The sequence below is a fragment of the Hoplias malabaricus genome, chromosome X2 (genome assembly GCF_029633855.1).
Source record: "Hoplias malabaricus isolate fHopMal1 chromosome X2, fHopMal1.hap1, whole genome shotgun sequence".
Taxonomy (NCBI): Eukaryota; Metazoa; Chordata; class Actinopteri; order Characiformes; family Erythrinidae; genus Hoplias; species Hoplias malabaricus.
Window position 1 is genome coordinate 5,670,677 of NC_089819.1, and position 22,955 is coordinate 5,693,631.

Below are 22,955 nucleotides of genomic sequence, written 5' to 3' on the forward strand. Positions count from 1 at the left end.
TTAACCAAATTGCGAGGGTTTTTTCAAGTTGAGGTGAAGAAGTAGACATTTGTTTATGTTCAGACATTTCTTTTGGAGCTTTGTTACTTTGTTACTAGCCAAACACACGCTGTTACTCAGAGCTAAGAGCCTGCCAACAGACGAACTGAAAACCTGTCACATTGTAATGCTGGTCAGAAGACATGATAGAATTCATGAGGTGGAATTGTTTCATGCAAATAATTCACTGGCTGAGGGGAGTGGCCAGGAGGGGACTTTTATTTTTGTGATGTATTTTCAATCTGTATGTTTATCTCTGAGCAGGAATTATTTTTCTGATGCCTTTAAGAGTAATAAAAAAAATAGATAGAAAATATTTTTTATCAGCACGACGGATTCTCGCAAGGTCAAGACTGAGGAGGGAGAGGTTAAAAATATCCCTCCAAAACCTCGGGGGAGGGACAAAGAGAATATTTTTTATTTTATAAATCACTTATGTAAATAATTAAAAGTTATGTATTACTTCAATGATTTTTTTTCCTTGTTTAATCAGAGATTTATATTTAATTACAGAAAAAAATGACAATGATAAATAAACAAGAGTATATGTTATATCTTGCTGGAATGTTGTATTTATTAAACGCACTTAATGGGGAAATTCTACTCTGAAGGCTCCAATAACAGGAACCAGGTATTTGAAAGGAAACTTCTTTAATTTGCTCCTTTCTGATAACCTTCTCACTTATCAGCTCCATCTTGCTGTTTTCAAAATTAGTGACGCTTTTAGCATATGATTTATAGAGGAAGCACCTAATGACTCAGCAAATTATTTGCTTAATGTGGCAAAACTCACAAAATGAGGGTCAATGCAAGTGACCTTCAACAAATGGGCAACTGCACAGTAGTCCTTATATTTCCAATCAAAACAGCCATTAAGTACAAGTTACTCAGTGCTGAGCAGATATTTCTAACACCATGTGTCCTTATCACTTTAGTTTCTTTAGTTTCTAAGACAGGGTCTGAGCTTCAGATCCAAAAGCATCCACAGCTGTATTTGTCCATTCTTCCACTGTAAGAATTGCTTCTCGGTGCTATGGATATGAAAGGATTTGAACCTCCAAGGATTTACTGAGAAGAGGAAAAAAACACAAAAAAGAAGAAGAAATGGCTGGAAATATAGACTGGTCGGCCCACAGCCCACACAACTTCACAGAATTTGTTAGGGCTCAACTTCATGAGAGACAGAATGTGCCACCAGCTTCTAAGAGGCGTTTTCAGATTATTAGATGTGAACAACTTAATGGAATGCATCAAAAACTTTACATGTCCAATTATTATTATTACTATTTTTTTTGAAAAACTGATTTTTCATCTTTATTAAGTTATTTCAGGAGGACAAAATACTTCCTCAATGTTTCCAGCTTTATTTTTTACACTAGAAAGAATGGAAAAAGTTCAAATGCAGTTAAAAAATAAGAAAGAATAAATAGATGTATGAATACAGTGGCAACATTTTAACACAATTATGTGTATTAAAAAAAATAGAATGGAAATCATCCTTGTTGAAAAGTACAAGCATCATAATCACACTTTGCCCGTCATTTAAACAAACTAAAGTTTTGTGCATTTGCATATAAAATGCAATATTACATTTCTTTTTATAGTAAATCTGTTTTCAAGTACAAGAGATTTCCAGAGTGTGGTCCAACCTGCAGCACATCATAATTAAGCCCTGTGTTTAAAATGTGCATTGGAAATGTGTCTGCGAATGAGGTCAGGTGTACATGGCTCCGTGCAGATCCTCCAGACGATGTTCTCTCTGTCTTCTTCGCTCCTGTATCCAAAACAAAAAATAGATTAAAATAGACAGAAACAGATAGACAGATCTATCCCCTGTACCAGCCCACACCCCCTCCACTCTCTGGAGCAGAAACAGATTCATTCAGGGACTGCAAAGTAGATTGATCCTTCATCTCATGGGATTTGTACTTCATACAGAGAGTGAAATAAGTATTGAACACACCACCAGTTTTCTGGCTTTGCTCATGAGTGATTTTGGCCCGTTCTTCCACAGCAACATTCAAATTCGGAAGGTTCCGTGAGCTCCTTCTATTGACTCCGAGCTTTAGTTCCTTCCATAGATTTTCAACTGGAATCAGGTCAGGTCCACACTCGTTTCATCTTCATGATCCTGGTAGATGGCAGCAGATTTTTTATTAAGAATGTCTCTGTACATTTGTCCATTTGTCCTTATTTCAATTATATGAAGTGTGCTGGTGCCGTATGCTAAAAAACAGCTCCAAACCATGATGTTCTCACCTCCAAACTTCACTGTAGGTATGGTGTTTTTTGGTTGATATGCAGTGCCTTTTGATCTCCAAACATGGTGTGTATTTTGGCATCCAAAGCATTCCATTTTTGTCTCATGTGACCAGACTACATTCTCCCAGTATTTCACAGGCATGTCTAAATGTTGTTGAGCAAACTTTAAATGCATTTCAACATGCTTTTTCTTCAGCGATGGAGTCCTGAGTGGTGAGTGTGTATACAGGCCAAGGCGGATGAGTGCATTACTTATTGTTTTCTTTTAAACAAGTGTACCCACTGATTCCAGAAATGTCTTCTGATAATTCTTTTCACTCCACTGTCTGAAATCTTGCGGGGAGCTCTTGGCCATGGCCGGTTTGTGGTGAAATTATGTTCTTTCCACCTCCTCACTATGGCCCCACAGTGCTCACTGGAACCTTCGGTTCACCCTCAGTACGTCATGCGACAATAACGTTGCGAAAGTCTTGAGAGAACTCACTGGTTTTACCCGTAATGAGATGTTTCTTGTGTGGCACCTTGGTAATGAGACACATTTTTATAGTCCTTCAGTTGAACCAGCTGATATTTGCACTAAGTGGCAGGATTGTTTTCTATTTTAAATAATTACTTCCATAAATACTGTTTGCTATGTTTTGGTGGTAACAATTACTTACCATCCTTTATCATTCACGTGTAAAACAAAATAAAAACTACATAAGGAGCAATTTCTGAGGCCATCAGAACTGTACATTTCATAGCTGTTGAAGCAAATCCTATCAAGACTCCTCCAAACACTACACTAGTGTCCCTCTGTACAATGTCTGAATAACTAAGTCCCGCTCCATCAAAGCATACTTGAGAATCATTGTAAATGATATTTCTGGGTTGATTTATGGTACAACTTTGTGTATAAAATGATACTATTTGGGTTTGTTTACCTTGTCTTTTTTAAATTCCTCGTAGTCAGGGTTATCTGTGGGCAGCTCAAATCGACACAGTGGACATGAATTAGTCTGAAACACAAATTAAGTAACTGAAGTATTCTTCTGTTTTGAAACACTCAAAAATGTATGTTCTATTTAGTTAAATTTATAAAAATGCTTATTTTAATATTAATAGATTTCACCAAGCATTTGTTTAAAAGAAAATGACAATGTGCTTTAAATGAAAATTAAGTAAGATAGAATTAAAAATGTATAAATAGACAAGTGATACAATTAAACACAGACAAAATAACAAAATAATTGGAGTTTGAGTTTTAAATGTTGAAGCTTTGCAGAAACTATTTACAAAGAAACATAATAATAATAATAAAAAAATTTGTTTTAGTGTTGGTGAATTACTTAGAACAATTCCTAATACTAGTTTGGTTTAAAGTGAGTAATAATATATTTTATAAGATGTAAATATGAGCTCTGAGCAGAGTATGATCCTGATAAAATTGGGGTGAACAAGTGTGTGTGAGTGTGTGTGTGAGTGTGTGTCTGCCTCACTTTGCCGAGCCAGGGCAAGATGCAGCCAGAGTGGAAGAGATGTTTACAGGGCATTTCTCTAACCGTCTCCTCCTCCTCAAACTCCAGCAAACATACCGGACACTTCAGTCCTTTATCTGGGCCAAAAGAAAGAGTCAATTACATCAGAGCTCACGTCAAACCCCTCACACTGCAAAAAAAAAAAAACAAACCACTCAAAACTCAAAACTGTAAAGACCCAAATTCTGCTCAACCAACTACAAATATTCAAGGCACATTGTGTGATTCAAGTTTGTTTTTCAGTTCGACTTCGCATTAATACCCTGCTAATATGGACACACGTAATTTTATGCATTAGTACCTTCACAGTGCAAATTTTCAAAACCAAAACACTATGTCCAAATGACGGTAAACATCCCTTGTGATTAGTGAGTTCCATTATTGTGCACACAGCTAATATATGTGTAATAAGAGATATATAATCTTCTTACAGAAGAAGCTGCATATGAGCTTTGAACTCAGCACTGGGTTGTGCGAGTTAGGGAACTGTGTTTTATGGAGTGACAGGTCACCATCCAATATCACTGGGATGTGCTGGAGTGGTAATTATGATCCAGAACAAATAATCCAGAATCAGTACTTGACTGCAGTAAGGTTTACGTGGTTGCGTTCTATCAGATCCTCGCAGAATTATTCCAACATCTAGTATAATACTTTGCTAGGAATGTGGAGGCTGTTAATGCAGTAAAGGGGAAACAAACACTTTCATAATGCCTTGGAATTCATAAATCAGCCAGGACATGACAAACAACAAAAAAACCCCAAACAACTTACCTGCTTGCTGTGGTGTTACACGGTGTAGAGGCATGTTCTGAACCACTGTTTTAGAGGCAGGAGGAGGGAGACGCTGGTCCCAGTCAGAAACGTCTAGCCATCCAGAGTCTATGTCTAAACCCTGCATCAGTGACCTGCAGAGTAATGATTCAACACCAAGTACAATTCTGCTGTCATTCCACAACACAGTCCTACATGTCCTTAATATAATAACTTTCCTAAAATTAAATATTTCAAAGTGATTATTTATTTTCCCGACGATCTGATGCTGAAAAAATTGTTTTGAAAATGTTGAACATCTTCACAATTGATGAAGAAAAAATGAAGTTCTCATGGACTACTAACTATCATCACCAGTAGATTGACCAGAGGAGGATGGGTCACCCCTTGTGAGCCTTGGTTCCTCCCAAGGTTTCTTCCTCAGCTGGGGGAGTTTTTCCTTGCCACTGTCGCCCCTGGCTTGCTCACTTGAGGGTTTACATTTGTTTTTACATTTCATGTCAAATCTTTGTCTTACTGGAATTCTATGAAGCTGCTTTGTGACAACATCAGTTGTAAAAAGCGCTATATAAATAAATTTGATTTGATTTGATTTGATTCACAATGGCTTTTCTCAAAAATTCTACATAATACATTGAACTAATGGGCAATTGGATTCCACATTATTACATTATTAATCATTACATTAGAATAATACGCTAAATTAATGCAAAAAAACATGGGTTAATAAGTAATTGTTACAAGAAACTGTCATTAATCTGACAAGTTATTTTAACAAGTGACTTGTCAGCATGGCATTACTAAGATCAACATCTTAAATCAACATTTGAATTAAGTTTCTGTTAAATAAGACAAATCTGTATTTTGAGAGACTAGTTCAAAATGCAGAAATAGTAATGATCATTTCATAATTACGTAACAATTATATGCTGGACCTATAAACAGTAGATAGCTTTATATATGTTTAAAAAAACTGTGTTTCTAATGTAGTGGCTATTAGAGCTCAGGTACCTGGCCAGTTCAAGGAGGGCATTCTGTCTGTACTGCTCTTCAGGATTTGTTGGTTCACAGTCATGTTCTTCAAAATATGAAGTCATCTCGGAAATGTAAACGTAACTGAAATATAGAGACGACGTTACAAAATGACAGGGAATAACTTTTTGGTACTTTTAGCCAAAGAGGATCATAGGCTCAATCCCAAATAGCTCCATAGTCCCTATGTGGTTTAAGGAACGTAGTTCTGTGTATAATTGTACTTCCTGTTGTATGTTGATCAGCTTTTGTTGAAATAAAAAGAAAAAACTAAATCAATTAAAGTTAAGTGGATTCTACCCTCTTTAACTGTAGCTGATAAGTCAAAATAACGTTACACCAAATGGCTCCCTGCTACCTATGTAGGTTATAAAATAGGGGGCTTCTCATTAGTGCTAATTATAGTGCCAAACAGTTCTCTAAGCTTATAACTAGACATATAAAACGTTATATTACACATACAATGCACTATTATAGTTTCTGCTTCATTAATTTATGACCTACATAGTGCACTACCTAGGGAGAAGGCAGATATTAGAACACCGCCGGCTAAGGCTCTTCTATTGATATCTGGCAGCTAAAGTTGGATAATGAAGCTAAGAACTTTAGCTCGCGTAATTTTCATTAAAGGTACATTAGCGCGACTGTATGAAAGCTAGTTGAAATATGTTAACTAAGGCTATTTTTCTATTACCGTTAACTAGCTAAGACAGTTTGCTATTCAAAATAGCAGCTCTGTTCCGTTTACACACTTCAAAGTTACACTAAAGCGAGTCTTAAAGGGAGTAAGGCCTACCTCACCTTTATTTGCGGTGTATTTTTACATGTTATGTCGTTTTAAACACCGTATAATACGCATATTTATAGAGAAATAACGTATCATACCGTCAGTTGGTGAGTGGTGAAACCTGAGCTAAGGCTGCAGTGTCATCGGGCCGAGTCCAAACCTGCTTCCTCTTCCCTAACTAGTGCACTACACAGGGCGCTGAAGAAGCCTTGATTCCGCGGCCCATTTAGGCAAGGCAAGGCAAGGCAAGGCAAGTTTATTTATAGAGCACCTTTCATACAGAAGCAATTCAAAGTGCTTTACAGAAAAAGAAATTACATTAAAAGCCAGAGTAAAATCATAAATTCCAATAAGACAATTACATAAAAAGAGTAAAATGATTAAAATGATTAAAACAATTTAAAATGACAATAAATGAAAAGAAATAAAAGAAATAAAATGCCGTTACAGAAAAGTGCAGAATATTTTAAACTGAGCTGTAAGCCTGCTCAAACAAGAGAGTTTTAAGTCTTGATTTAAATGTGTCTAACGTTGGGGCACTTCTAATATTCTCAGACAGCTGGTTCCATTTAAAAGTGGCATAGTAGCTAAATGCTGCCTCTCCATGTTTAGTTTTGACCCGAGGCAGGACTAACTGACTAGTTCCTAAAGATCTGAGATCTCTGCTCGGCTCATATCTCTGTAGCAGATCTGATAAATACGCTGGTCCTACCCCATTGAGACATTTATAAACCAGTAATAACACCTTAAAGTCTATTCTATAACAGACTGGTATCCAGTGTAAGGATTTGAGGATGGGGGTGATATGATCTCTTCTTTTGCTCCGAGTGAGAACTCTGGCAGCTGCATTTTGAATCAGCTGAAGCTGTTTAATGGTCTTTTTTGGAAGTCCAGCTAAGAGACCATTACAGTAATCAATCCTGCTAGAAATAAAAGCATGGATAAGTTTCTCTAGGTCTGGTTTAGTCAGAAAATCTCTAATCTTACTGATGTTCTTAAGATGGTAAAATGCTGATCTAGTAACCGCTTTAATATGACTACTAAAACTGAGATCTGAGTCCATTGATACACCAAGGTTGCGAGCCAGTTCTTTAGATTTGAGGGCTCTCGAGTCCAGATACGTAGCCAATCTTTGTCTCTCAGTGCTATTCCCAAATAGTATAATCTCAGTTTTATCTTTATTCAGCTGCAGAAAATTGTGTCCCATCCAGTTTGTGATGTGTTCAAGGCACTTGCTTAATAAGTCAACTGGGCCAGAGTCGTTTGGGGACAGGGCCATGTAAATCTGAGTATCATCTGCATAGCTGTGATAGGACAGCCCATAGTTCTGTAGAATCTGGCCAAGAGGAAGCATATATAAATTAAATAAAAGTGGACCAAGAATAGAGCCCTGGGGGACACCACAGGTTACTGGCATGTTCTCTGAAATATTATTTTCTATTTCTACAAAGTAGTTCCTGCCTTCCAGGTAAGAAATGAACCACTTCAGGACTGTTCCTGAGAGTCCAACCCAGTTTGCGAGTCTATCTATAAGAATCTTATGGTCAATGGTATCAAAGGCAGCACTAAGGTCAAGAAGTAATAGAAGAGATACCTTTCCAGCCTCTGTATTTAAGCGGATGTCATTAATTACCTTGATTAGAGCAGTCTCAGTGCTGTGATTAGACCGGAACCCGGACTGGAATTTGTCTAGGCTACTGTTTATGGACAAGAAACCAGTGATTTGCCTGAAAACTATTTTCTCAATGATTTTGCCCATGAACGGTAGATTAGAAATTGGCCTGTAGTTACTTATCAGAGAAGATTCTAAATTTTTCTTTTTTAGAAGAAGCTTTACAACTGCAGTTTTTAGTGAGCTCGGAAAAACCCCCGACATGAGTGAGGTGTTTACAATGTGGAGTATGTCTGGTGCTATAGTGTGAAACACACTCTTTAAAAAATTGGTTGGTAGTGTGTCAAGACTGCAAGTGGATGATTTGAGATGATTAACTGTGTCAGTTAAAATATTACTATCAACAGTACTGAACTCTGACATTTTAACTAAGGAGTTTTTATGAGGTGATGGAGAGGGTACAGACTCATTGTTGGATATAGATGTACTAATCGCTTGTCTGATATTCTGGATTTTAGTGTTAAAAAAGAATGCAAACTCATTACATCTCTCAGTTGATACTAATTCAGGGGCCATTGGTGTGGGTGAGTTAGTAAGTCTGTCGACCACGGTGAAGAGGATTTTGCTGTTGTTAGTGTTATTGTTGATGATACTAGAGAAATAGGATTGTCGTGTTTTGCATATTGTCGCGTTGTATTGACGTAGCCTATCTTTGTAGATTTCTTTGTGAATATGAAGACTTGTTTTACGCCATCTGCGTTCTGCCTTGCGACACTCCCTCTTTTGGATTTGAACAACAGAAGCATTTCTCCATGGTGCTTTCTGTTTGCAAGACAAGGCCTTCATTTTAACTGGCGCAATCTCATCCATTACACTGACAATTTTTGTATTAAAACTATTCAGCAAATCATCAATCACTCAGTAAATATAAAATATAAATTTTATATTTAATGCTCTACATAGGGAGCGAGAAGCCATTTGAGTGTCAAATAAATGGGTCGCTGTCACATGTATCGCCAGAGGGTGCAGCTGAGCTAATGCTGTATTTTGTGCCACTTTTGAAAGGGGAAAAAATAAGCGAAAATTATTTGAAAATAAAAATACCAAATTAAATATTTCATAGTGGTTTTATTTGCTTGAGGTAAAAGGCTCAGTTCCAGTGAAACGTATCCGGGCAGAATATCTCACAGTGGTGATCAATGGAACAAGATCTGAGTCAAGGTATTGAAATGGTTACGAGAAGAAAAAAAATAGTAATTGAATAGTCTGTAGTTACCCCTTAAATTTTTAGACCTGAAAAGCAAAAATTAGCTAGGTTTAAATTCATGTTTCACTTTGCAGCAGCCCAAGACCAGCCAATATATTTAATATACAATAGGTATAAAAAGGCATCTTGCCAGGTTTTTGTGACGTATAAAATAAAATAAAAATTCAAAAATATCAAAAATGTATTTTCAAATATAATCTATTTCTATCTTTAATTTGACCCATAATCTGTGAAATTCAACTGAAACACAAAGTGTAATCACCCATGACCTGTTTGCTGCCATCATTATGACCACTACATGATCATGACAATGACAATTTGGCCGTTGTCGATGTCGGTCAGATTCTTATGTTTGCCCTTTTTTCTGTTTCCAACACCGTCAAGACCTAACCATTCACCCGATCCTTGACAGGTGCCATTATCATGGCATAACCAATGTTATTCACAACACTTGTCAATGCTTTTAATCTTGTGGTAGATTGGTGTAAACTGCTTAAAACAAGATATTCTCCTGATGACCAGGTGCATGTTCATTGCCCTGCAGCTACATCATTCTCATTGATTTGGTGAGGAAGTCCAGGGGAGCTTCACCTGTGCCTAAGAAGTGTGAATTTAAAATAAATAACTAAAAATAAACTCACATTACAACCAGGTTTGTGAAGAAGACTATACTTTATATTAAGACAAGATTTATCGCTTCTGCAGAATGTAGAACACTTCCAGAACACTTCAAAACAAACAAGTTTCTGTGTTCAGCAGCGTGAATTTCTAACAGAAACTTGTTCAACTCTTCCTATTATTACAGTTTCCAGTCATAAACATTATTTATCATGCACTATGCATAACTGTTCACAAACAAACATGGTCAAAATATACAATGCACATGTATTTATAGCCATAGGGATACTGGCTAATGAATGCATAATAATGTTCTCAAAGAAGTTGACACTACAAAGATTTTGAGGCAAAAGGACAAAATGTCAGCTTATTATGATTTATAGATTCTTATAAACCATTTTATCGAGGATTTTTCAAATACTTTATAAAAGTGGGACTTTGAGTTTCCTGATAGATATGTGATGTACATCCTGTTCAAAAGTTTGGACACCCCTGGTCAAATGATGTATTTTTTGTTGATTTTCTAAAGGGTACAACTCTAAGACCATTCAGTAATTTTCACTCATGTTTTTTTCCCCTCCCATGTCATGGAATAAGACAAATTATTGTTTTGCAAATAGACAACATTGTATCTCAGTAGAAGCTGTGTTAAACTCTTTTTTAACTTGTACAAATCATCAATTCACTTGATCATTGGCATCAAAACTTTTGCACAAACTTTATCCAATTAAAGTTCCTATTATTACTCCTCAGTTTAACAAACGTCCACTTTTCTGTGTCCAGAAACAGCTGAAAGTTGTTCATTTTCAGCTCAGCTGTCCTGAAACACTTCACTTCGAGGTGTATTTTCCTGAAGCTTGAACATGGTACAGTTCTAGACATTGTCCTAAAATTAGAACCAGGTATAGCTCTAGACGTTACCTTTTTTAAAAATAAAAAACAACACATGAACAAAAGCTTAAGCAGCAGTGAGCATCGTCTAGTACCCTTTCGTTTCATTGCCTAGCCCCAAACAGCCAAGATATAAAAGCAGAATGAAATCGATCCTAGTCCCTGCTTTCAGTGTCATGTTGTTGACATCCTGAACTTCCCCAGATGTTCTGCACAGCTGCATCTACAGTCCAACACCCTGGAGCATCTCAGAGACCTCTTATTGGCTCGTTTTCTAGTGGCTCGTTATGTGTCATCTTTGTTCCCACTGAAGCTAACAATCAGGATGATGATGATGATGATTATGACCCCAACTGAAACACCTGCAGCCACTAGCTTCCACTTCATGTTTTCAAACCTCTTCTTCTGCTTCACTTGGACGGTCGTCTTGGAGAACACTTTGCTCTGAAAGCAGACAAAGAGAATGATTAAGTTTAACTGCTGCCAATCATTTATTACAGACTTGTCCCACACTACAGAGCTCCAGGATCCTGGGGTTGTGGGTTCGAGCCCCACTCTGTGTGACTGTCTGTGAGAAGTTTGGTGTGTTCTCCCTGTGTCTGTGTGGGTTTCCTCCAGGTGCTCCTGTTTCTTCCCACGGCTCAAAAACACACCTAGGTGTTGAGTGTGTGAGTGTGTTGCCCTATGAAGTACTGGCACCCCCTCCAGGATGTGTTCCCGCCAGTGATTGCTAGTAGGCTCTGTACCCACCCCGACCCTAAATTGAATAAGCCATTACAGACAACGAACGAATGAATGGTCCCCCACTAAGAATTAAGAAATGTGAGCCAGTAACCAGAAGGTTGTGGGTTCAAATCCCAGTATAGACAGGGTGTTCCTTGTTGTGCTTTTGGACAAAAATCCTATATCCCTTTGACCCCAGGTACCACTAGGCAAAGTTAGGCATGACATTTTTCTCATATACCAACTCGGTTTATCATCATCATCTTCATCATCATAATCAACACCAAATGCATTTAGATGGGGAAGTTCTGTGTGGCTTTGCTGTGGGCATGGAAGCCGGAGGCCCCCAATAAACAGGAGAACACAGTCATGGAAGAGAGGGAGATGATCGATTGGTCATGGGATGCAAAGTTTTGTCACAGGATACTGAAAAGATAAAAGGAGGATTGTGCCATCCTACTACACACCCTGAGCGAAGCTAATTGTAATTTCTTGTACTCAAGGCCTCAGACAGCCATGGCATCACCAGGGATGGAAACAGTGATCAGTATCAGTACTAAAGACTGATATGACACTTCTGTTTAATTTTTATTTTTCCACCACACAATCAAAAACATGAACTGACCCCAACAAGAACAGATAAAATTTATGGTCGCACTTTATCTGCGTAGAACCATTTACTTTAGCTGTTATAGTTCACATTCTAGTGCTGTATTAGTATCGTACATGTGCTTGGTGACCATCTACTTCAGGATGAGATAACTAAATTGTTGTTTCCAAAGATGAAGGAGAACATTAGGTTCTGCAGGTAGCTTGTTCCAGTGTTGTGTTTTTTGTACCCAACCATTAGGCAACCAATTTCTAGCAGTAAACAATCAGATACAGGGGAACATTTTCAGGTGATTTTTCAGCTTGCTCCTCACTACACAGAGTTATAAAACTGACTGGACTAACAGTTTTTACTGTATTTCATATAGTTTACCCACTATATTTTTGTCTATTCCAGTTTAACCTCAGATAAACTACATATCGCAATACAAAATATCTTCAAGTATCATGATAATACTTAGTTTGCCATATTGTCCAGCCCTTGTTAGAATCATGACCTTTTTGTTCAGTTGTGGTCCGTGTTTGTTTTTTCTTAGATCCCCAGTTGGTTTGGGGTTTTGTGGGACTGTGGGAACTGATTGACCTTGCTGCCCAGACTCCAGGCACACACAGACACACACACACAGACAGGATGAGAGGATTGTTTCATTCATTTCATTGCAAAAGGAAATTGATTTCTAAAATTAATTGTGTCTGCTAAAATCAGGATGTGCATTCTTTTTGTACATTCCCTTATACTCCACCTAGGGCGTATTTATAGACCCCAATATGACGTTTCCTGCCATTTCACTGGCTGTTGTTGGACCTTGGGGCACTGGAAACTGTTGTCAAGTGTAATAAAGCCTGCTGCAGGCCAAAAATTCATGATTAGTGTGTCCACAGGTTTTCCTGACTTCCGCCCAGACAGCCGTAAAACCTGCCACTGTGGACAAACATGTATGAGGATATGACTTAGTGTTACATAAAGAAAAACTAACAATAGAAAAGCAAGAAGAGTAAACAAAATGAAGGAAAATTTCACCCCGAGCAACCTTCCCTCACAATTAGTATAGCAAATGCATAGAGGCCAACAATGCTAAATATACATTTGTTAGGACTAAAAAAAAAAAAAAGTTGGCACACATCACTCAGGAATACAGAGTGAGGCAATAGGCATTACAAAGGCAATGCTATGGGTTTTTAATACACCTCAATCTGACATAAGGCTGCACATTGATTTTGAGGTTAATATAAAGACAAAATTTCATGTGGACAGAAATTGATATGGATTGGTGTGGAACTGTCAATCCTACTGATATTGCAATGAACACTAGTAAATATAAGTAAATTCAAAGAATAGTTGTTTGATAAGATTTATAAAACGACATTATTACATTTGTATATTGATGCATTATGTATATTCTGCAAGTTTAATAGGAACCAGATGTAAAGGTAGAGCATATTCACCTTCTCTCTCAGCTCGTCAGCTCGGTTCTCCAGCTCACCCAGTTTGCCCTCACGCTCGCTGGCCTTGTTGATATTGTCCAGCATGATGACTGTGACCTCATCCACCTCCTTCTGGGCCTGCTGCAGCCGGCTCTGCCCGTTCTCCTGCAACCGGATAGCACAAAACACTAACCTCAAAAAAAGGGGTCTTTCGTATATAAATATATATAAATAAATAAATCTGTGATTTGTTAATTCCCTTTATATAACTGACAAAGATCCAGAAAACAAAAGATTTCCAATGTGTTTATATTTTGGAGGTATAAACAAGTTAGGAATTTGATGCCTGTAACGCACTCCAAAAGTTGGGACAGAGGCATGTTCACCACTGTGTTACATCACCTTTCAAATAATATTTAACAATTTGGGAACAATGGAATTTCTGCCAATTCATGCTGTATACATGTTTTCAGCTTCAAAACAGCCCACAGTTGATGTTGTCCAATTCCTCACTTGATGATGTGCCTGATCTGGACTTCAGGCAGACAGACATCCCACCCTGTGTCTGTGTGTGCCTGGAGTCTGGGCAGCAAGGTCAATCAGTTCCCACAGTCCCACAAAACCCCAAACCAACTGGGGATCTAAGAAAAAACAAACACGGACCACAACTGAAGGCTGCATACAAACAAAAACGGGTCTGAAATGTGCGTACGTAACATCTCACACACATTGGTGGTAAAGGAGAGAACTGCAAGTAAATGTGCAAACCATCCTCACGTGCATCTGTCTAACACAGAAAGATTAAAGAGGAATAAGGAAGATTAACACTCCTTTAAAATAACGATTCGTTTTATATTCCTCATTTTTTAAAGTTTTTTTTGCTTGCTGTATATCATAGATAATTACAAGCCTAAACAGCACAAAAATCACAAAATTGCACTTACCTATATAAATAGGCAAAAGGCGGATGCACTGTCTGTCATTATGGCTTTTTGGCACTACTAAGACCTAGCTAACAGACAAAAGACGACAACGTTTTCAGAGATCATGAAGATTTTTTTGCGGATTAGGATGACTGCTTAATGAGCCAATTAAACACTGTTTACTGCTGCAGCCATATGCTGTCATTCAACTAACTTGAGTTTGCTTGTAATGCCACAACTGAGGCCACCAAACAAAACAATTTACCTCGCCTCTATCTCTGAAACAGTAACTTCTACGGCACAGTCTCCAAAGTTTCTCTTTTTTGTCTTTCGGTCCTTCATTTTCTCCACTATCTTATACGAAAATGAACAGAGGAGCCCATATTGAAATATAACCACGTTTATCTGCATTGATCATTAATAAGTAGATGTGGGCGTTACGGGGGAGGAACATGAGGTTGGTTCATCTGCGCACATTTTGAAGACGTTTGTGGTTTATAAAGAGAAAACAGCGTTCAGGTGTGCGTATGCATGATTTTATAAATCTGAATTTTTTTGGGGCGTATGCCATATTCTAACTTTGTGTGCACACACACTTTCACGCCAGAATCCACGCAGAGTTTTATAAATGAGGGCCCAGAAACCTGAACTCACTGAACCATAGCACATGTTTCTACTGTCTTTCAGACATATGATCTCAGACCCAGAGAAATTGGCAGTGTTCCTGCATAGATTTGATGAATGACATTCCCATTGTGCAACAAAATCTTAGGTTATATTTCTTGCAGCACTTGACTGTGACATGTGGCTATGTGGCTATATTCATCAATATTGCATGTCACGTTCTCATGCAATGCCTTCTGAGGTCTTGAAGGTCTTGCAGATTTAAAAGTGGTTCCCAGCTGGCCCTACACCAACTAAGATTTTTGCAGAATCCCTGAAACTTTTTACAATATTATGTATGCTAGATGGTGAGGACCTAAATTCTTTGAAATCTTTTGTTGAGAAATGTTCTTTTTGAACTGTTTGGCCCCACTCCAGGTGACTGTGAGGAGTTTGGTGTGTTCTCCCAGTGTCCGTGTGGGTTTCCTCTGGGTCCTCTGGTTTCCTCCCACGGTCCAAAAACACACGTTGGTAGGTTGATTGACAATTCAAAAGTGTCCGTAGGTGTGAGTGAATGTGTGTGTGTGTGTGGAAATCTGTAAAATATTCCAATACAGAAACAAAGGACATCAATATATTGATAAATATCTGTATTGTGTTTAAATGCTTTATTACAAATTGTGACAGTTGTGTACAATTTTTGTGAATTTAAAACAGCTGCAGGTATCTATGCACAGTTCTCTTTGTGGAGAGGTTGGAACTGTTTTCAAAGCATCTGGATTGTTCTACTGTTTTTCAATGCCTCATTTCTGCCCAGCAGCTCAAAACACACTGACCACATTCCACACACACATGGAGCAAATGCACACACTATGATTAGAGGCTAACTGGATCAATATTATCACAATTAGTGTCCATTTTGCTAGAATAATGGACATTAGGAGGCATAAGGAAAGAGGCTACAACCTGTCAGTAAGAGCACTGAGTTGGATGAAAACACAGTGTGAACTGGACTTGAACCCTGTTAGAATGTGATTCCCTGGAGTACCCTGACTTGCAGATTTTGATTCTATTCCTACTACAACACCTGATCCATCTAATTAAGCCCTTCATGAATTAAAGTGGGTGTGTCACACCAGGAAACCGCTAAAATATGCAGAGCAGGGGACTTCCAAGGGGTCAGAAGGCACTGCCATTGGAGTACACTCGACAATGGGATAGCAGAGTCAATTATTTGAGATTTTAGGTCATTTGCACATATGATTGTGAAGGGTAAAATCATTCAGGCAGTTTTCTGGAAGCCTTCCCTTGAGTTCTGGTTGCTCTAAACTTGGGGAATTCAGTTCTGGAAGCATGCCCCATTCTTTCTGTTCTCCGCAGCACTTGTCAGGCTCAGCTAAACAACAGACAGAGCAGGCTAGAGACACTTGGTGCCTTCCAAATGAGCAGGCCACCAAATTCAACAACGAGGCCATTGTGACAATTGCAAGGCTACAGATTCTAAAAAATGCAAGCATTTAAAGTTGTGGATAGCCTCCGTGTCTGGCAGCTTTACTCCAAACAAAGAAAGCCGTATATTGTATAAGCTCTGACCTCGCTGGCTGTCCACCCCGTCCTGGCATTGGCGGAGGAAGCCCAGGGTCCAGGAGTCATGGCCAATGCGGCCATGGACCCGCAAGGGCCGGGAAACCGTCAACTGTGAGATGAATGGACATCCCAGCAAACCTGACTCATTTTTCATATTCACTCCCCTCACGTCACATACACAGCACACACATCTGAGGCACAATAACAGGAAACAGCCGTAGGTGAGCTGTACAACACTGAAAGACCCTATTCCAAGTCTCTGATGACAGAAGAACATACGCTTGTGCTCTTTGGGTTAATGTCATGTTTATTTCAATCCTTCAGAAGTCTCTGACCGCACTCTGATGACATTACAAATAAACAAATCATATTATATTCATTCTGTGTTCAAAGGAATTGGATTGTTCTCGGTTTTTCCACTGTGTCATCCACAATAACAATGCTTTACAAGTTATAACAAGTTCACTCAGATCTGTTAATTCCAACTTCATTCAAATAATTTCTGGAATTCCAGAGTGGATTCTGGTATTCAGTTGTTACTAGGTCCTATCTTGATATCACAAAATAAATGCCCCTTTTTTTTTTATTTCAAATTCAGTCAAATCCATCCATCCACTATCTGTAACCGCTTATCCAATTTAGGGTCGCAGGGGGTCCAGAGCCTACCTGGAATCATCGGGCGCAAGGCGGGAATACACCCTGGAGGGGGCGCCAGTCCTTCACAGGGCAACACAGACACATTCACACACACACTCACACCTACGAACACTTTCGAGTCGCCAATCCACCTGCAACGTGTGTTTTTGGACTGTGGGAGGAAACCGGAGCACCCGGAGGAAACCCACGCGGACACGGGGAGAACACACCAACTCCTCACAGACAGTCACCCGGAGCGGGAATCGAACCCACAACCTCCAGGCCCCTGGAGCTGTGTGACTGCGACACTACCTGCTGCGCCACCGTGCCGCCTTCAGTCAAATCAAGTCTTGAATTTCCAAAGGAGTTAGGAAACTGGGTCATTCGGTACATTCATATTGGACATCATAAATACAAATTACCCTTGTGGCAAATCCATATCATTACCATTGACTTTGAAATACTCAGAGAGTTATAGCTGTGGACTTTTTGTTGATTTGAGCTAATTGTATAATTACTAGAGCCTATCGGCATGGAGACCACTGTGGCTACAGTCTTGAATATGACCAGGTTTGTTACACTGAACAATGTTCAGCCAAGGGATGACAATTTCTGTTGAAAATAACAGACGACACGTGTATTCCCAGTGTTTCTAATATACCACTAGTAAACTATATTAAAACTGAACATGGAGTATAGTCGATGAATGAATGGCCACTAGCAGGATGTGCCTCTCTCAACACTTCCCTCTGGAGCCTCCTTCCTTCCTTTCTTTTCCTCCTTTTGCTCTCTATAACCATTTGAAACCTGGAATTTCCTCAGAGTTAGGAAACCCCCCTGGCTAATTTGCATTGCCATTCAAAAACCAATGGCCCAAGTACATTCAGGTGAATTAATCAGTGTGATTATATAAAGCAGAAGTTCCCTTATTCTCCAATGATGAGAACACTGAGCGTCAGATGAATCATACATTAAGCCAATCCTAATACATTATCTCCAGTGTCTGGATAAAGTATTAAGGTAAATACAAAAGTGTCAATTCTGTAAAACTCAACTCAACTCAACTCAACTTTATTTATAGAGCACTTTAAAAAACACCAACAGTTAAAACAAAGTGCTGTACAAAAGATGTTTATAAAACAAACTAAAACAAAATAAAATAACCAATAATGAAAAATAAATAACTAAAAAACAACACTAATAAAATTAATAAAAGAAAACAAACGTCTCATGCTGAGTTGAAAGCCAAGGAATAAAAATAAAAACATGTTATAGTGTTAAATGAGGAGATACTTTGGTCACAGGTTCAATTTCTCTACTATCGTTCCATTATTCCAAATATAATCCTACTTTCTACATCATTCTTCTATTTCTCCATTCACTATTTCCTGTACTTGTCCACCATTTTCAATATTGTCACATTATTTGTCTCATTTTTCCACTACTTCCTTTATAATCCTTTTATAACCTCCTTATTTCTTTCTTTGTCTATTGCTTTCCAATAACTTTTCTCTGTCTAATTCTGTTTTGACAAGTGTTTCCTTCACTGTGCGCAAAGAAATGACTCTGTGTAAAGATGTGTAATCTGCTGTAGATAAGATCGATTTGTACACTGTTCTTTAAAGGGGAGTTCAAATTTTCTGCATAATTTAACGATTAAGATCAAAGTCGTTCTGTACGCCATGGCATGGAATTGTTGATTTAGGTTCACAGTGGAATCTAGACACATCTGAAGCTATTTACGGCTTTCACACGGGAAGCTATTATATGAAATGATTATAAACACATTGCCTGATACTTGAGACACTGGTTAAGATTTACTTTCATGGTGTTAGGCCCACAGGCAAGGTGTATGGATGCAAAAACAAACACAGTGCCCTTCTTTACTATTTAACTTAGCTATTTATTTGAACATAACCAGCGTTGCATACCAAACGTCAGCAGTATGTAGGTCAATTTGTTGTTTGGGACAGCAAGTATAAAAATAATAATAAAATGGCACAAATAAAATGTGACATTGTAACCCCTGGTTCCCTCCACTACCACTGTAAAGAAATCTCCCTCAGTAACTTCTCACACAATAACAACAACAACAAAAAAGTTTAATTCTCTAAAGGAACGACTACTGCCACCGATTTATACGAATATATATTTAGAGTGAATAAAATGGAGGGGTTCGCCTTTAATACATCACCCACAAGAGGCCTAATATAAGATGCAAGGCATTTAAAACTGTCGGCAACATAAGTGCCCAAAGAAAAACGTCACCCTGTGAGAAACGCACAGAGAACGAGCAGTTCAGAGAAGTTTAACTATAAATAAGACATTTTAGGCTGCAGGAAAGGACTTACCATATTTGTCTCTGGTTGTTTTAAAGGATAGTTATCACCCTCTTATACTACATTTGACAGAAAACCCAACACAAAGACGCTACTCGACTCTTAAAAGCGGTCCCGAATGAAAACGAGTTGCTGTCCAACTTCAGAAGTGTCCTTCTTTCGCTTTAAGCCCACTTTTCTGGGAGTTGTGGCTTCAATTTACAACTTTCAATGTCGTTTTCTCTAGCCTTGCGCCTGAGTGTCACCGCAGGCAGGAGGAGCACTCTTTTATTTACCACCCGTTTTTGTGTTAAGCCCCGCCCACCCCGCGCTGTGATTGGTAATTCATTCCGGCGTTAAGGCGAGGCTTGGAACGCAAAATGGGTGGATAGTAAATAAATAAATAACCAAAAATATGCAAAATCTAGGTTAGCAAATATAGATCATTTTTTAATGTTACTTTATGGATTTATTTTTTTTTTAATCCAGATTCACGCTAAAATTGTGTACTGTATAAGTCCTATTTTTTTTCCATATTTGGCCAGTTTAAATAATATTTTCTATTTTAATAATGATAAGAATAATGGGTTGGAAATGTACATTAAAATTTAAATTACAACATATAAGTTTTATTTTAGAAGCCTCTGGTTAGCAACGACAGAATGGTGAATATAACGTACATTTATCAACTTTAAAACCACACATTCGTAATCATTAGAGCTTGATTCAAACGTCGAATGAGCTTAAAATGTCGAATGTTTTGTGCGGAGAGTTGACTTGACATTTGGACAGCTGAGATGCCCTTATCAACAAGAACAGCCGTCTGTGTGTGTGTGTGTGTGTGTGTGTGTGTGTGTGAGAGAGAGAGAGAGAGAGAGAGAGAGAGAGAGAGAGTGGCGCTGGGTGGGGGTATTTCCACATTTAATTTTAGAAAAAAGGCAGAAAGATAGAAAGAAAGACCAGAAACTTTATTCTCTCAGTTCCTGTTGTCTCACCACAGGAAGTGCTCCATGTGTGTCTTTACATATTAAACATATTAAAGACACACAAAAATAACACATAATCTCATCATTTCAGTTTTAGTTCATTGGCTGAGAGAGTCATTTAGCGTGGTTGGTTAAAAAATTGTCTACAGCTCCAATATAGTTGTGTTAAAATATGGATTTTTGTTTGTGAGTGAGCATTTATCTTCTGATGTCTGGCTCCTATCACCACCAATTTGAACTATTCTGAACCAGTTTTTTTTACAGCGCACGTCCCACCAGACTCATACCAAACTCTCTGTTACATTGTTCATATTTTAAGTATTTCATATAGAATTGCTTCTAAAATGCGGCATGGTGGCGCAGCAGGTAGTGACGCAGTCACACAGCTCCAGGGGCCTGTCTATGAGGAGTTGGTGTGTTCTCCCCGTGTCCGCGTGGGTTTCCTCCCACAGTCCAAACACACACGTTGGCAGGTGAATTGGCGACTCAAAAGTGTCCGTAGGTGTGAATGTGTGAATGTGTGTGTGTGTGTGTTGCCCTGTGAAGGACTGGCGTCCCCTCCAGGGTGTATTCCCACCTTGCGCCCGATGATTCCAGGTAGGCTCTGGACCCCCCGCAACCCTAAATTGGATAAGGGTTACAGATAATGGATGGATGGATGTTTCTAAAATTCAGTGTAAATTCATTTGTGCATGAATATCCTTGAGTAACATAAATTAAAGTACTTTGAAGGGCTTCCTTATTTTCTGAGAGTTTAGGTCATTATATGTCACTGACATTTTGCTCTTATGTAGTTTTCCCATTCTAGGCTCATGCAAATATTTCTTCTACTTCAATTCTTTTCGCAGACCAATACTGAGCTGATCTTCATTTTGATCTTTAGAGGATATTAAGCAGTCAGGATACATATACTATTTTTTAACATACTACCACACTATTTTATGCTAGTTTTTCAGTGTTTAACTAACTGATTAATTCATTGTACGCATTGTACACATATTATTAAAAACAAGAAAACTGTAGTCAAGCTGTTATTTTATCTTGGCAGGTCCATTTCTTTTGAGAGGTTTGAGGTTTTGCTCACAGCAGAGAGTCCTTATTTCTCCTGTTTCACCCCTCGTTGCTCACTAGCAGCTCAAAAGTGAACCAGCAGTGTTCTTTAGATTGTCATTCAACTGCTCCATAGCATAAGGCTATGGAGCAGTTGAACTATAAACCTCTCATTCTCAGACTTAGCATTGGACATTGTGAACTTTGGACAACTGCTCCAGAACATCGATTTTATTTATAATTATCTACTATGGGTATTATAAAAGCTTTGTACCATTGAATACCTGTTTCAGAAACTGGTGCACCTTAAAGGGGATGTCTACAACTGTGAGGAAACACTGTTTTTATGTTCAGAAGCACCACAATGTTTAATGTGGAACAGTATGTTTGTGTTTTTTGACATAAAACTTTAGCACTTTAGGCCTGTGTTCATTTTCATGCAGTTAACGCATGAAAGTAAACGCATGGAGCAGGAATAGAGCATTATCCTCATCTCAGTTCATGCTTTTCAACATTTAGCGGTCTCTTCGTTGTCTAAAATCCTCTAAAATACCGCTTTTCTTCTGTGAGCAAAGAGAAAGATAGTATAGCATACAGGATTTGTTTTTACCCATTTACAGTCACCAAGGCTTTGTAAACTTGTTAGATTAGTTTCAAGCACGCAAAAGACTGAAGAGCTAGCAAATGGTGAGGAAACATTATAAAAACTGTTTCTTTTTGTTTTTTTAAATAAAAATCTTGAAAGTCACCTTTAAAAAAGTAGCAGCAATGTCTCATAAGGGGTATCCACAAATTTTGAAAGAAGAAGAAGAAGAAGAAGAAGAAAAAAAAAAAATTACTTTATTCATCTCTTTGATGCTGTGCATGTAACCCAAGGGAATTTTAGACATGGATGAAATTTTCCTGCTGGTCCCGGGAATTGAACCAACAACTCTCTGGTCTCAAGTTCACCTCTCTAAAATGTAGGCCACAGTATGCCAAATGTCATGATTGGATGATTTATCTCCTAATCCTACCCCAAGGCCTTCTCCTGCCTTCTGTCAAGATACTCTTCTGGAGATACTCTTCTGGAGATTTTCTAAGAGTGCTTTACATTAGATCCTGAAACATTGCTATAAGAATTTGTTGATTTTGTTTGATATCATTCAGCCACAAAAGCCTTGGTAAAGTCAGGTACTAATGTTGAATGATTAGATCTTGATCGCAGCTCATACCAAAAACCATACCAAAGTATGCTTTCTGCCAGGCCACTACTCCACAGCTACTCAATGCTACACCACTCTGGTGAACTCTTGG

General features: G+C 38.3%; 2 protein-coding genes across 4 annotated transcripts; both read right to left on the reverse strand.

The window, feature by feature from the left end:
- Window positions 1-1,416: 1,416 nt before the first annotated feature.
- Window positions 1,417-6,640, reverse strand: LOC136677304 (E3 ubiquitin-protein ligase RNF181). Of its 3 annotated transcripts, none has more exons than XM_066654810.1 (6): window positions 6,426-6,486; window positions 5,604-5,708; window positions 4,593-4,726; window positions 3,780-3,895; window positions 3,225-3,299; window positions 1,417-1,813 (listed from the first exon to the last, which is right to left on the reverse strand). In XM_066654810.1, exons 2-6 carry the CDS (start codon window positions 5,687-5,689, stop codon window positions 1,754-1,756), a joined length of 471 nt encoding a protein of 156 aa, XP_066510907.1. In that variant the 5' UTR covers window positions 5,690-5,708; window positions 6,426-6,486; the 3' UTR covers window positions 1,417-1,753. The 3 variants fall into 3 exon arrangements, with proteins under 3 accessions (XP_066510907.1, XP_066510908.1, XP_066510906.1); XM_066654811.1 differs by lacking the exon at window positions 6,426-6,486 and adding an exon at window positions 6,319-6,356; XM_066654809.1 differs by lacking the exon at window positions 6,426-6,486 and adding an exon at window positions 6,510-6,640 and having other exon boundaries at window positions 1,419-1,813.
- Window positions 6,641-9,631: 2,991 nt separating this feature from the next.
- On the reverse strand, window positions 9,632-19,872 carry LOC136677136 (vesicle-associated membrane protein 5-like). Its single transcript, XM_066654561.1, has 3 exons — window positions 19,657-19,872; window positions 13,578-13,721; window positions 9,632-11,243 (listed from the first exon to the last, which is right to left on the reverse strand). Exons 1-3 carry the CDS (start codon window positions 19,657-19,659, stop codon window positions 11,085-11,087), a joined length of 306 nt encoding a protein of 101 aa, XP_066510658.1. The 5' UTR covers window positions 19,660-19,872; the 3' UTR covers window positions 9,632-11,084.
- Between the last annotated feature and the right edge of the window lie 3,083 nt (window positions 19,873-22,955).